Genomic DNA, 12,019 nt, shown 5'->3' on the forward strand with positions numbered 1-12,019 from the left:
TATGACAGAATGGTTACTAGGTAAATTGTTAGCTGAACTTTGATTCATTTGTGGCATACTGAATCTCATGGTTGGTTCATTCTTTATAAAGAAGTGCTATTAGCCTTGCTGGTATAGCTCAGTGGTTGAGCATTAACCTATGAACCAAGAGGTCAGGGTTCAATCCTGGTCAGGGCACATGGCCAGGTTGCCGGCTCCTGGGGAGCATGCAGGAGGCAATTGATCAATGATTGTCTCATCATTGATGTCTCTCTCTCTCCCTCTCTCTTCCTCTCTGTAAAAAATCAATAAAATATATTAAAAAAAGAAAATAGAGCCGAAACCGGTTTGGCTTAGCGGTAGAGTGTCGGTCTGCGGACTGAAGGGTCCAGGGTTCGATTCTATTCAAGGGCATGTACTTGGTTGCGGGCACATCCCCAGTAAGGGTGGTGTAAGAGGCAGTTGATCGATGATTCTCTCTCATCAACGTTTTTTTTTTTTTTTTTTAATAAATTTTATTTATTTTTTACAGAGAGGAAGGGAGAGAGATAGAGAGTTAGAAACATCTATGAGAGAGAGTCATTGATCAGCTGCCTCTTGCACACACCCCACTGGAGATATGCCTGCAACCAAGGCACATGCCCTTGACCGGAATCGAACCCGGTACCCTTCAGTCCCCAAGCCGACGCTCTATCCATTGAGCCAAACTGGTTTTGGCTCTCATCGACGTTTCTAACTCTCTATCTCTCTCCCTTCCTCTCTGTAAAAAAAATCAATAAAATATATTTAAGAAAATAGAGTAATATGTTGATATGTGGATCCTTTTAATTAATAAATAAAATATGAAAATCTAAAACAATATTTTCTTGAACTTTTTGGAGTCTATGAATTTGCTGCTTCTGCTGAAGCTTGCCAGAGTACAATTAAAATGACAATACAAATATCTTTTCACAGCTTTGTTTGCTAGCAAAATGTTTTAAGCCTGCCCTTCCATATCTTGATGTGGACATGATGGATATTTGTAAAGAGAATGGAGCCTACGACGCAAAGCATTTTTTATGTTACTATTACTATGGGGGCATGATCTATACTGGGCTGAAGAACTTTGAAAGAGCACTCTACTTTTATGAGCAGGTAATCTCATCTCTAAGCGGGTGTTCTGAGCTTGTGTGGTTAAAGCAATGCCCGCCTGGAGCAGATCGATTTCGGGCTCTGTGTACAGGGGGAGGTCCTGTCAAAGGCCCCTGCTCAGTGACCGTGCACACCTAGCATGTCAAACTCAACGGCTAACATGGGCCAGGTAAACCAGGCTGCAGAAAACCTCAAAAGCTTCCATTTCATAGAAACGTAGGCTTATTTCAGTAAGAGACATGCTGACTACAAAGGGCTGAAATAAATGTCATCGTTAACATAAAATAATAGAACATTTTAATGAAAATTAATATTTTTATCTTGAATGTTAACTTACCAGACACTGAATAACTGCACAAATTAATAATCATAACACAAATAAGCCTATTTTTCTTGTTCTCTGAAAGTGGAGTATTTTCTGTGTGCACACCAAACAAGTCAGTCCAAGACTAATGACGACGTGGCCATCGGCTGCTGAATATTCACTGCCAGTATTAGTGGAGAGAAATGGTGCACCTGTGCGTAAGGGAAATGAATGCAACACGATTATAGTCATCAGTCATTAGCAAATGTAGTTAATAATTATGTATAATAGGATATTGTAAAAATTATGAAATTTTTATTAAAACATTTCTTATATACCGTTATATTGGCTGGGCTGCAAAAATATTGTGGGCCACATGCAGCCCGCAGGCAGCGAGCTTGACATGCTTAGTGTCCATGGTGGTGAAGAGCACTGCTGGTAGGATCTGACCCGGCTGTGCCGTCTAATCCAGGTTCAGTTGTAGACGTCTCAACCTTCATAGCTTCCTTTGCATGTAGATAAGAGTTTGAACTGAATGATCTTTGAAGTGTCTTGTTCTAAAGCCATATGTGGTGTTTTAAGTTTTATTGTAATACCGTATTTTCCGGCATATAAGACGACTTCCTAATTTTACAGTTAAAACATAGGTTTAGGCCTATATTCGCTGTATAAGATTACCCCCCACTTCAAAGAAAAGACTTACTTTGCCGTCAAGATCTGCAGGAAATTTTTGTGCAATTTTGGTCTTTCGCCCCCGATTTTCGGTTGACTTTTTTTCGTTTCAAAAGTCGTCTTATACGCCGGAAAATACGGGTAAGTAAAATATTCCCATGGTTGAAATTCAAAGGATATTAGGTATGCACAGTGGAAAATCCCACTCCTTTGTCTGTGTCTGTAATAGCCAGGAGTATGCAGTTTGACACTCTGCAGCTTGGTGTAACAGTCAGGTTTCCTTAGAGTCTAAAGGAGAATACAGTGCAGGGGGCAGGAGTAGGTGTCCAGCTCTGAGTACACAAAACAGTTTATTCTTGCATTATTACTTATTAATTATTGTATTCATTTCCACATGAACTGTAAACATATTTTTGCCCTATCCTGTATTTTCCAATAGTAGTGTCTTAAGATGTCAGTTCTTATTTTTTTCATAGCACAAAATAATAAAGGATATTTAAACCTTCAAGGAGCTTACCATTGAGCTGAAACACTAATAGGTGAATATACCACACACATCTGTGGCTGAGCATTGCCTCCGTGAGGGGGTTTACAAGGACCACCAAGAGAACCTAGGGAAGGGTCCCAGAAGGTGCTGGAGCGTGAAGGATGTTTGTAGGCAGGTAACATCTTCAAGAGGACACAGTCCAAAATTTCAGTTCCACCCCGCTGTGTGGTCCAGTGGTTGAGGATCGACCCATGAACCCGGTCTCAGTTGGATGTCCAGTCGGGGAACGTGCCTGGGTTGCAGGCTTGTTCCCAGTATGGGGCTTGCAGGAGGCAGCCAGCTGATCGGTGATTCTCATCATTGATGTTCCTGTCTCTCCCTCTCCCTTCCTCTCTGAAATCAATAAAAATGCATATTTTTTAAAAATTCAATTCTTCAGAAAATTATAAGCACACTTCATAGCCACTGAATGCATTGTCATTGTACAGCCCAGTATAATAAGTGATTAGCACACTGATCTAGAAATATCAAGATGACAGGCAATGTATTTAGAAAAATAGTACCATCAAATAGTTAAAATATTAAAAACAAACTCTCTATAGGTGGAAGCCTTTTACCTGAAAATATTCCCTGATTTACCCTAAGGACAATTACTGTTTATTATTAGTGTACTCCATGCCACTGTGTGGGGGTTTTTGTTGTTGTTAATCCTCAACCGAGGATATTTTTTTATTGATTTTTAGAGAAAGTGGGAGGGGGAGAGACAGAGAGAGAAACATGGATAGAGAGACACATCCATTGGTTGTCTCCTACGGCCAGGGATCATTCAAGCCTGCAGCTGAAGTACATGCCCTTGACTGGAATCAACCTGAGACCCTTCAGTCTGCAGGCGGACGCTCTATCTACTGAGCCAACTGCCTAGGGCAAGCCACTGTGATGTAGTAATATGCATGCCGTTATAGATGGGATTAGTACCTTAATTTCAGAAGGTGATAGTTACATTACCAGTTCAAAAAAATTCCAAAAGGACGCACCTATTGGAAAAAATTCAGTATAGCATTGTATCAGGCAAAAATTGAATCATCTGTATCTCCTCATATTGCACCATAGACTGGCCCAGGTAGTGGCTGGTCCTCGATGGGCAGAACAGAGTTGATTCTGTTCTTTCACTGCGAGAGCAGGTGCAGGGGCTGTACTTGTATTCTCGTGTGCTTAGGGGACTGGTTCTGTAGAATAATCTCAAAGAAGTGCCTCAGGCTCAGTGGGTTGAGTTTTGCTGTGAAATATTGGGTTGGTTGGCTGTGATAGTGTTCAGTTCTTCTTAATCTTCACAAATGCAGGCGAGAAAGTGAAAAGGCAGCCGCAGAACAGGAGAAATATTTGCAGATCATGTTTCTAAGGGACTTTCATCCAGAACATACAAAGACCTCTTAACAAATCAACAGCAAAAACAAAAATTCCTAAATGGGCAATGAACTTGCATAGACATTTCTCCAAAGTTATACAAATAACCAGTATGCACATGAAAAGATACGCATCAGCATTAGTCATCAAGGAAATATAGACCAAAAGCACTCTGAGACAGGGTGCCTGCATTAAAAAAATAGCAACAAGGATAAATGCAGTGAAGTGTGGAGGATTTGGAGCCCTCACAATTGCAGCAGAACTATATAAAATGGGAGTTACTTTGAAAAAGAAATTAAGGTACTAATTCCATCTATAACCATGTGACACAGCGGTTCACTTCTAGGAATATATACCCAAGAGAAATGAAGACAAATGTTCACACAGAAACGTGTACTCAGATGTTCATAGCATCATTGCTTACAGTGGCCAAAGGCAGAGACACCCAAATGCCCACCAGCTGAGGAGTGAGTAAACAAAAACGTGAAACATCCACGCAGTGGAATGTTCTCCACCATGAAATGGATAAGGTATCCACAGCATGGATGAACCTTCACAGCTCAGCCAGCCACAAAAGGCCTCATACTCATGGTGCCATTTATAGGAAATGTCACATCAGGCAAAGCCATAGAAACAAATAGAACAGTGATTGCCTGGGGCTAAGGGGAGGAGAGCATGGGGTGCTGCAGATGGATGTGGGTTCCTTTTGTGATGGATGACTGTTCTGAAGTTAGGTGGTGGGGATAGTTATACAGCGTGGGGAATATTCTAAACCACTGAGCCTACTCTAAGAGGGGAAATGTTAAGTAGGTGAATTGTATCTCTATAAAGATGTTATAAAGAAAATAGGACATTGGGTGTAAGTATTGTTTAATAATTAAGGCAATACCTGTAGTTGATTGTCCTTTCCTACAGTGTGCTGTCCTCACATTCAGTGTTCTTCTCTTGCTCAGGCTATCACTACCCCTGCCATGGCGGTCAGTCATATCATGTTGGAATCATATAAGAAGTATATTCTAGTTTCTTTGATATTACTTGGAAAAGTACAACAGCTACCAAAATATACATCTCAAATTGTGGGTAGATTCATTAAGGTGAGTTTTTAAAATAAAACTGCTTTCTTAAGTCCTTAAGGAAATGTAATGATGATTTTATTTCATACTGATTTAATTCTTCAACAGCTTCAGGTTAGGGACATTGGTTCACTTGTCTGAGGGCCTGGGACCAGTGGTGCTGGCAGCACCTCTGACTCACTCCTGTCACACACCGCTGGTCACCGACTGGAGGAGAGTGTTTCTCAGGAACCTGCCTCACACTCACAGCTGTAGATGTCTGAGCTCCGATAAGCGTTGATTTTTCCCTTCATTATAATGGAGTGAAATGCTAGAAAAGCAGTGAGATGGCATTGGTGCTGGGAGATCATGTGAAGACGACAGTTCTGCTCACGGAACTTGTGTGTTCCTTGAGAACCCAACTTTGGGACCACATTAAAAATAAATTAATTCTTTAAAAATATTTTGAAACACATGCTCACAATTTAAAAAAAAACATTTGAACAGCCCTGGCCGGTGTGTATCAGTGGTTGAGCATCAACCCATGAACCAGAAGGTCAGGGTTCAATTCCTGGTCAGGGCACATGTTCCATCCCCAGTTGGGGGTGTGCAGGAGGCAACTGATCAGTGATTCTCTTTTCATCGATGTTTCCATCTTTTTCTCTTCTCTCTGAAATCAATAAAAACACATTTTTAAAAATGGAACAGTTTAAAAGATGGTGAGATCACAATCTTTTTTTTCCCCCCCCTTTTTTAACATAATCCTCACCCAAGGATATTTTTTCCATTGCTTTCTGGAGAGAGTAGAATGAAGGGAGGAGAGGGAGAGGGAGAGGGAGAGGGAGAGGGAGAGGGAGAGAGAGAGAGAGAGAGAGAGAGAGAGAGAGATGAATGTTGATGTGTGAGAGACCCATTGATTGATTGCCTCCCACACTCACCCCTACTAGGGCTGAGGAACCTGCCACCAAAGTGCATGCCCTTGACTAGGAATCGAACCCAAGACCCTGATCACTGAGCAAAACCGGCCAGGGCAGGTCACAATCATTTAATACAATTTTGCCCTGTTTGTCCCTGTACAAAAGTCAGATGTCAGGGTATCAGTTTGTAATCTTCCCAGTGAGAAAAGGCCTATGTTGCCTTGAAGAAGAGAGCCAGTGATCTCCGCCTGAGAGCCTCCGTGGTTCTCAAGCTCTAGGCCGCCTGGTCACGGCGGCGGTGGCGCGAGGTGGGGGTGAGGCCCATGGGAGAAGGAGCAGGAGAGGATAGGGTTGCCATTCACAGGTCATTTTGGAGAACTGCCCTGGTCCTTTTAGGTGGCCCTGTTTTAGAAGGAATGCTTTGATTTTTTAAATTTTATTTTAAATATGTTTTTATTGATTTCAGGGAGGGAGAAAGAGAAACATCAGTGATGAGACAGAATCATTGATCGGCTGCCTCCTGCAGGCCCCCTACTGGGGTGTGAGCCTGCAACCCAGGAATTGAACCGTGATCTCCCGGTTCATGGGTCGATGCTCAACCACTGAGCCTCGCTGGCAGGGCGGAAAGGCTTTTCTAAAGGGACATGGTTCTACAAACAGTAGTTTATTTGTGATGGCATCATACTTGGTTGAAAAGACCACAAACGTCAAAAGTAGAAATGTAGGTTTGAATCCAGTTTACGCCTGTGCTCCTAACCACGTTCTCGTGGACCTCTGCCCCAGTTTCCAAGGGTGATGTGTGTGCGGTAAAATACCAAAGCAGTGCAGGCTCTCCGGTCCTCGCCACCATCAGTTGTCTCGTTCCTGTCTTCCTTCTTGTCAAAAGTAGCCGATTGTCCCATTGCCCCCAGGGAGGTGGACATGTGTGCATGAAATGTGAGAGAGTGGAGAAGAGTGAAAGTGCCACTTGTTTCTTCCCAGTAGAAAAAGGAGCCGCCAATAGGGGGGAAGGATGTGTGTGTCTTCACCAGATGCAGTGCCCTTGCACCTGCTATGCAGTTACTTGTTCTGTGCCACAAAGTTCTTTGTATAATAGATTACTCCATAGTGAAAATTTATCCTTGGTCTTCACTGAGCATTTGTTGGGTAGGTTATAATTTGTTAGGTAACAGTAAAGCGAATTGGATGTACTTACTCAAAAAACAGTGCCTATGTTTTGTTTTGCTTCCTGAATAAATTTGACTCCTCTAACATTTTAATCTGATTTTCCCCTTTAAACCTTTAGCCTCTTAGTAATGCATACCACGAGTTAGCACAAGTTTATTCAACCAATAACCCCTCAGAACTCCGCAACCTGGTGAATAAGCACAGCGAAACGTTCACTCGTGACAACAACATGGGCCTGGTGAAGCAGTGCTTGTCCTCGCTCTACAAGAAGAACATTCAGAGGCTGACCAAGGTGAGGACGCGGCCCCGCTGCCATTCCCGCCTCGCGGCCGCTGCCCTCCCCTCCCCTTCTCGGTGCCGGGGCCCCAGCTGCAGAGGTGCCGTGCACAGGACTGCCCGCCTGGAGCCACACACTGAGCACTTGGCGGTCTTTGGGGCTAGCGCAGGGCATGGAGATGAGGAGCCGTGAGGAGGAGGACGGGCAGCGCTGCGGCTGCTCTGGGAGCAGAGGAAGTAGCCTGAGAGGTAGCCCGGCCCGTGGGCAGCGGGGCTCCGCGGCACAACGCAGGGGGAGGTCCTCCTGAGCTCCAGGCCGCCAGGCTGTGTGGTCTGTGTGAACACAGCACGGACGCTACTGACCACTCAGGCCAGAGGAAGAAGCTGTGTGGCTGAACTCTACAAAATAAGTCAGTTATATAATTCTTGTTTGCAAAGGGATGTTTTTTGTATATAGAAAGTTTTAAAAGAAAAGAAACCCCATGTGAGCTCGGAAGGCATATACTACAAGGATTAGGAAACTCAGAGCAGCTTACACAAAGAGTGTTGTTTTTTCCTTTGGAAAAACAGTTTGGTCAGACTGGTGCAGAACTGGTGAGAACGGTGCAGCCGGCTCTGTGTGCCCTCTGCCTGTGTCCGCAGCGGGGTTAGAGAGAATGGGGGTGTTCGTTGCAGGGAGGGTCAGGGCCCTGGGTGAAGCGGGGAACAGAGGAATATTGACAGTGAGGGCCAGGAGAGCGGGAGGAGATGGAAAAGTAGGCTGGTCATGCAGGCAGCAGACCCCGTGGAAAGAGAAGGAGTAAGGAGTGGTCCCCGGATGAGGAGGGAAATGCCTACTACGTACTAGAGAGCAGCTAGCGAACATGGGGACATCAACAGAGAATTTGTAGAAAAGTAATTTGTAAGAGGAAATAAAGATTGTGAAAGCAACTAAAAAGATAAAAAGTAAATATAATTTGTCAGCCAGAGGAAAACCAACTTGACCCACAGACAGAAAAAGGCCAGGATCTGAGTGACAAGCAGCCTGGTTCACCCCACAACATCTCCTCTTCGGTCCGGTGCCCACCCACAGAGCCACTTGGAGTGGTTCCTGCCCCTCATCAGGAGGTGGCCTCTGAGGACCAGACCCCATGTGACCAGTATTTAAGGTTTAAGGAAAAGAATCAAATATTACCAAGGTTAAAAGACAGTGTATTTTTTTTTAATTCAATTGCAGAAAGTTAAATAAAAGTTAAGCGAGGAATTCAATCTTAAAAAATCTAGTAAGTAGGTATTGCTGCAAAAACTATCAGTTAGCTGTGTGAAGCAGCCACAGTCAGCTCTGAGCAGTAAGCTGGTAGTTTACACTCTGGTTGGGATCAGATCCATCAAGAACAGGAGTTTGACCAGATGTTATCTTTGACCACCTCGGAGGAGCCTCAAGGCTGTGGCTCAGTCTTGTATGTGCTGACTCATGGTTGGTCCACTGGTTGAAAAGCACTGCCTAAGGGACATAGCGGAGGGACAGTGTGATTAAAGGATTGTCTAGTCAGAAGGGTAAGTCTTTGATGGTGGCTGTTAAACATTTTGGAATTACATCCTTGTGCCAGAATAGTAAAAGGGGGAAACATCAAAGGTTTTTCTACTCAGCATATCTCTTGCTTATTCAAGAGTCAGAGAATAGAAGCTTTGTAAGAAGTCTCAGGAGTTAGACTGTGGTGACAGGAGCCATGTCCCATAGCAAGGCACCTGGGACAGGTTATGCCATGGAGGTGGAATCTACTCCATGTTAGCATTCTGATGGGCATTTTTCTGGACTCCTCCGTCTTCTGTCCATATGCCTATGTAGGAACTCCCAGTTAAGTCTGATTGGGGTCATATTCTTCATGCTGTTTTCTGCTCTGCCTTTTTTTTTTTTTCTTTTTTAATATATTTTATTGATTTTTACAGAGAGGAAGAGAGAGGGATAGAGAGCTAGAAACATCGATGAGAGAGAAACATCGACCAGCTGCCTCCTGCACACCCCCTACTGGAGATGTGCAAGCAACCAATGTATATGCCCTTGACCGGAATCGAACCTGGGACCCTTCGGTCTGCAGACCAATGCTCTATCCACTGAGCCAAACCAGTTTTTCAGCTCTGCTCTGCTTTTTTTTATTCAATATGACTTAACCCTCTTTCTTTCTTGGCAACATCAACCTCTATCACAGTACCTGTGTCAGTAACAGTAATCTGTTGTATGGTGGATCATAATTCATTCAACCAGTCCTTGACTGATGGGCATTCCAGTGGCATTTTCTAGTTATAAGAACATTGATAAAAAATAAATCAATAAAAAAGTAGGATTAAAAAAAAGGAACATTGATAGTTCTATGTATTTAGAAATGTTCACTTTTAGTTTTGTTTTTAATTTAATAAATCTTTATTGTTCAGATTATTATAATAGTTTCTCCTTTTTCCCCTTATAGCTCCCCTCCACCCAATTCCCACCCCACCCTCTGCCCTTACCTCCCCCGCACTGTCCTCATCTATAGGTGTATGATTTTTGTCCAGTCTCTTCCTGCACTCCCCATTTCTTTTTCCCCCTGAGAATTGTCAGTCCACTACCTTTCTATGCCCCTGATTCTATTATATTCACCAGTTTATTCTGTTCCTCAGATTTTTAAAATATATATTTTATTAATTTTTTACAGAGAGGAAGAGAGAGGGATAGAGACTTAGAAACATCGATGAGAGAGAATCATCGATCAGCTGCCTCTTGCACACCCCCTACTGGGGATGTGCCCGCAACCAAGGTATATGCCCTTTGACCGGAATCGAACCCGGGACCCTTCAGTCCACAGGCCGACGCTCTATCCACTGAGCCAAACCGGTCTCGGCTGTTTCTCAGATTTTTAATTCACTTGATTTTTGGGTTCACTTGTTGATAGATATGTATTTGTTGTTCATAATTTTTATCTTTACTTTTTTCTTCTTCCTCTTCTTAAAGAATACCTTTCAGCATTTCATAAAATACTGGTATGGCAGTGATGAACTCCTTTAACTTTTTCTTATTTGTGAAGCTCTTTATCTGACCTTCCATTCTGAATGATAGATTTGCTGGGTAGAGTACTCTTGGTTGTAGGTTTTTGCTATTCATCAATGAATATTTCTTGCCAGTCCCTTCTGGCCTGTATAGTTTCTGTTGAGAAATCAGCTGACAATCATATGGGTGCTCCCTTGTAGGTAATTAACTGTTTTTCTCTTGCTGCTTTTAATATTTTTTCTTTGTCTTTTGCTCTTGGTATTTCAATTATGATGTGTCTTGATGTGATCCTCTTTGGATTCCTTTTGTTTGTTTGGATTCCTTTTGTTCTGTGTGCTTCCTGGACTTGGAAGTCTTATTTCTTTCATCAGGTGGGGGAATCTTTTAGTTATTATTTCTTCAAATAGGTTTTCTGTATCTTGCTCTCTCTTCTTCTGGCACCCCCATAATTCTGATGTTGGTACACTTGAAGTTGTCCCAGAGGCTCCTCACACTATCTTCAACATTTTGGATTCTTTTTGAATTTTGCTTTTCCGGTTGAGTGTTTTTTGCTTCTTTTTATTTCAAATCTTTGACTTGATTCTTGATTCCTCTAGTCTGCTGTTGGGTCTCTGTATAATATTTTTTATTTCAGTCAGTGTATGTTTAATGTCTAGTTGGTCCTTTTTCATATCCTCAACGGTCTTGTTAAATTTATCGGCCTTTTCTAGGAAATTCTTGAAAAGCCTTATAGCAGTGGTTTTGAATTCTATATCCAGTCATGTATTTTCTTCCATTTCTTTCGTTTGTGGTCTGTTACTTTGGCTCTGCATTTTTGCTGCTTCCCTGAATTGGTAGGGTAGCTTTGTGTGCTAGGTTTTCTATATGGCCTAGTAGCTCAACCTCCCCAGTCACCTGAGGTGGACACTTTTTTTTTTTTTTTTTTTTTTTTTTTAATATATTTTATTGATTTTTTTACAGAGAGGAAGAGAGGGATAGAGAGTTAGAAACATTGATGAGAGAGAAACATCAATCAGCTGCCTCTTGCACACCCACTACTGGGGATGTGCCCGCAACCAAGGTACATGCCCTTGACCGGAATTGAACCTGGAACCTTTCAGTCCGCAGGCAGATGCTCAATCCACTGAGCCAAACCGGTTTTGGCATGAGGTGGACACTCTTAGGGCACCCCTTTGTCGTCTGTGTGTACAGCCTTGTTGTAGTTAAGTCTTGATTGTTGTTGGAATCATTGGGAGGAATTGACTTCCAGGCCAATTGGCTGTATCAGCTGTGTCTACGCCAGGATATCTTATGTATTGGAGGCAGTCTTATAGGGCCAGACTTGCAAAATTGCAAAAGCCTCTGTGCTCAGCTTGGATGGGGCAGAGTCTCAGAGCTGAGCAGACAGTCTTGGCTTCCCATCATCCCTGTCCCTGCTCACGCACCTCCAGACCTTTGCATTCCGCGCTCCCCTGAGTTTCCGCCTGACAGTCCAGATTCCCCCAGGCTCACCCAGAACTGGGGTTCAGTGCAGTCAGAAGCTTCTGACTCCCTTCCACTAGGGAGAGCCAGCAGCAACCTCACGCGTGTGCGCCTCCAGACCCCTGCCCACAGTGGCTTCCTCTCTACCTGACAGTCCAGACTCCC

General features: G+C 43.3%; 2 protein-coding genes across 2 annotated transcripts in view; both read left to right on the plus strand.

Moving 5' to 3' along the window:
- SHMT1 (serine hydroxymethyltransferase 1) overlaps positions 1–12,019 on the plus strand; it is a 1,020,383-nt gene that overhangs the window by 800,519 nt on the left and 207,845 nt on the right. The window lies entirely within an intron of this gene.
- The window catches only part of COPS3 (COP9 signalosome subunit 3), a 31,140-nt gene that overhangs the window by 10,836 nt on the left and 8,285 nt on the right, over positions 1–12,019 (plus strand). The window contains exons 6-8 of the mRNA XM_084861561.1: positions 934–1,113; positions 4,931–5,071; positions 7,232–7,405. Of these exons, the coding sequence (XP_084717687.1) occupies positions 934–1,113; positions 4,931–5,071; positions 7,232–7,405 (495 nt within the window). The remainder of the gene's footprint in view (positions 1–933; positions 1,114–4,930; positions 5,072–7,231; positions 7,406–12,019) is intronic.

Source organism: Pipistrellus hanaki (genome assembly GCF_964339955.1).
Source record: "Pipistrellus hanaki genome assembly, chromosome: 16".
NCBI lineage: Eukaryota > Metazoa > Chordata > Mammalia > Chiroptera > Vespertilionidae > Pipistrellus > Pipistrellus hanaki.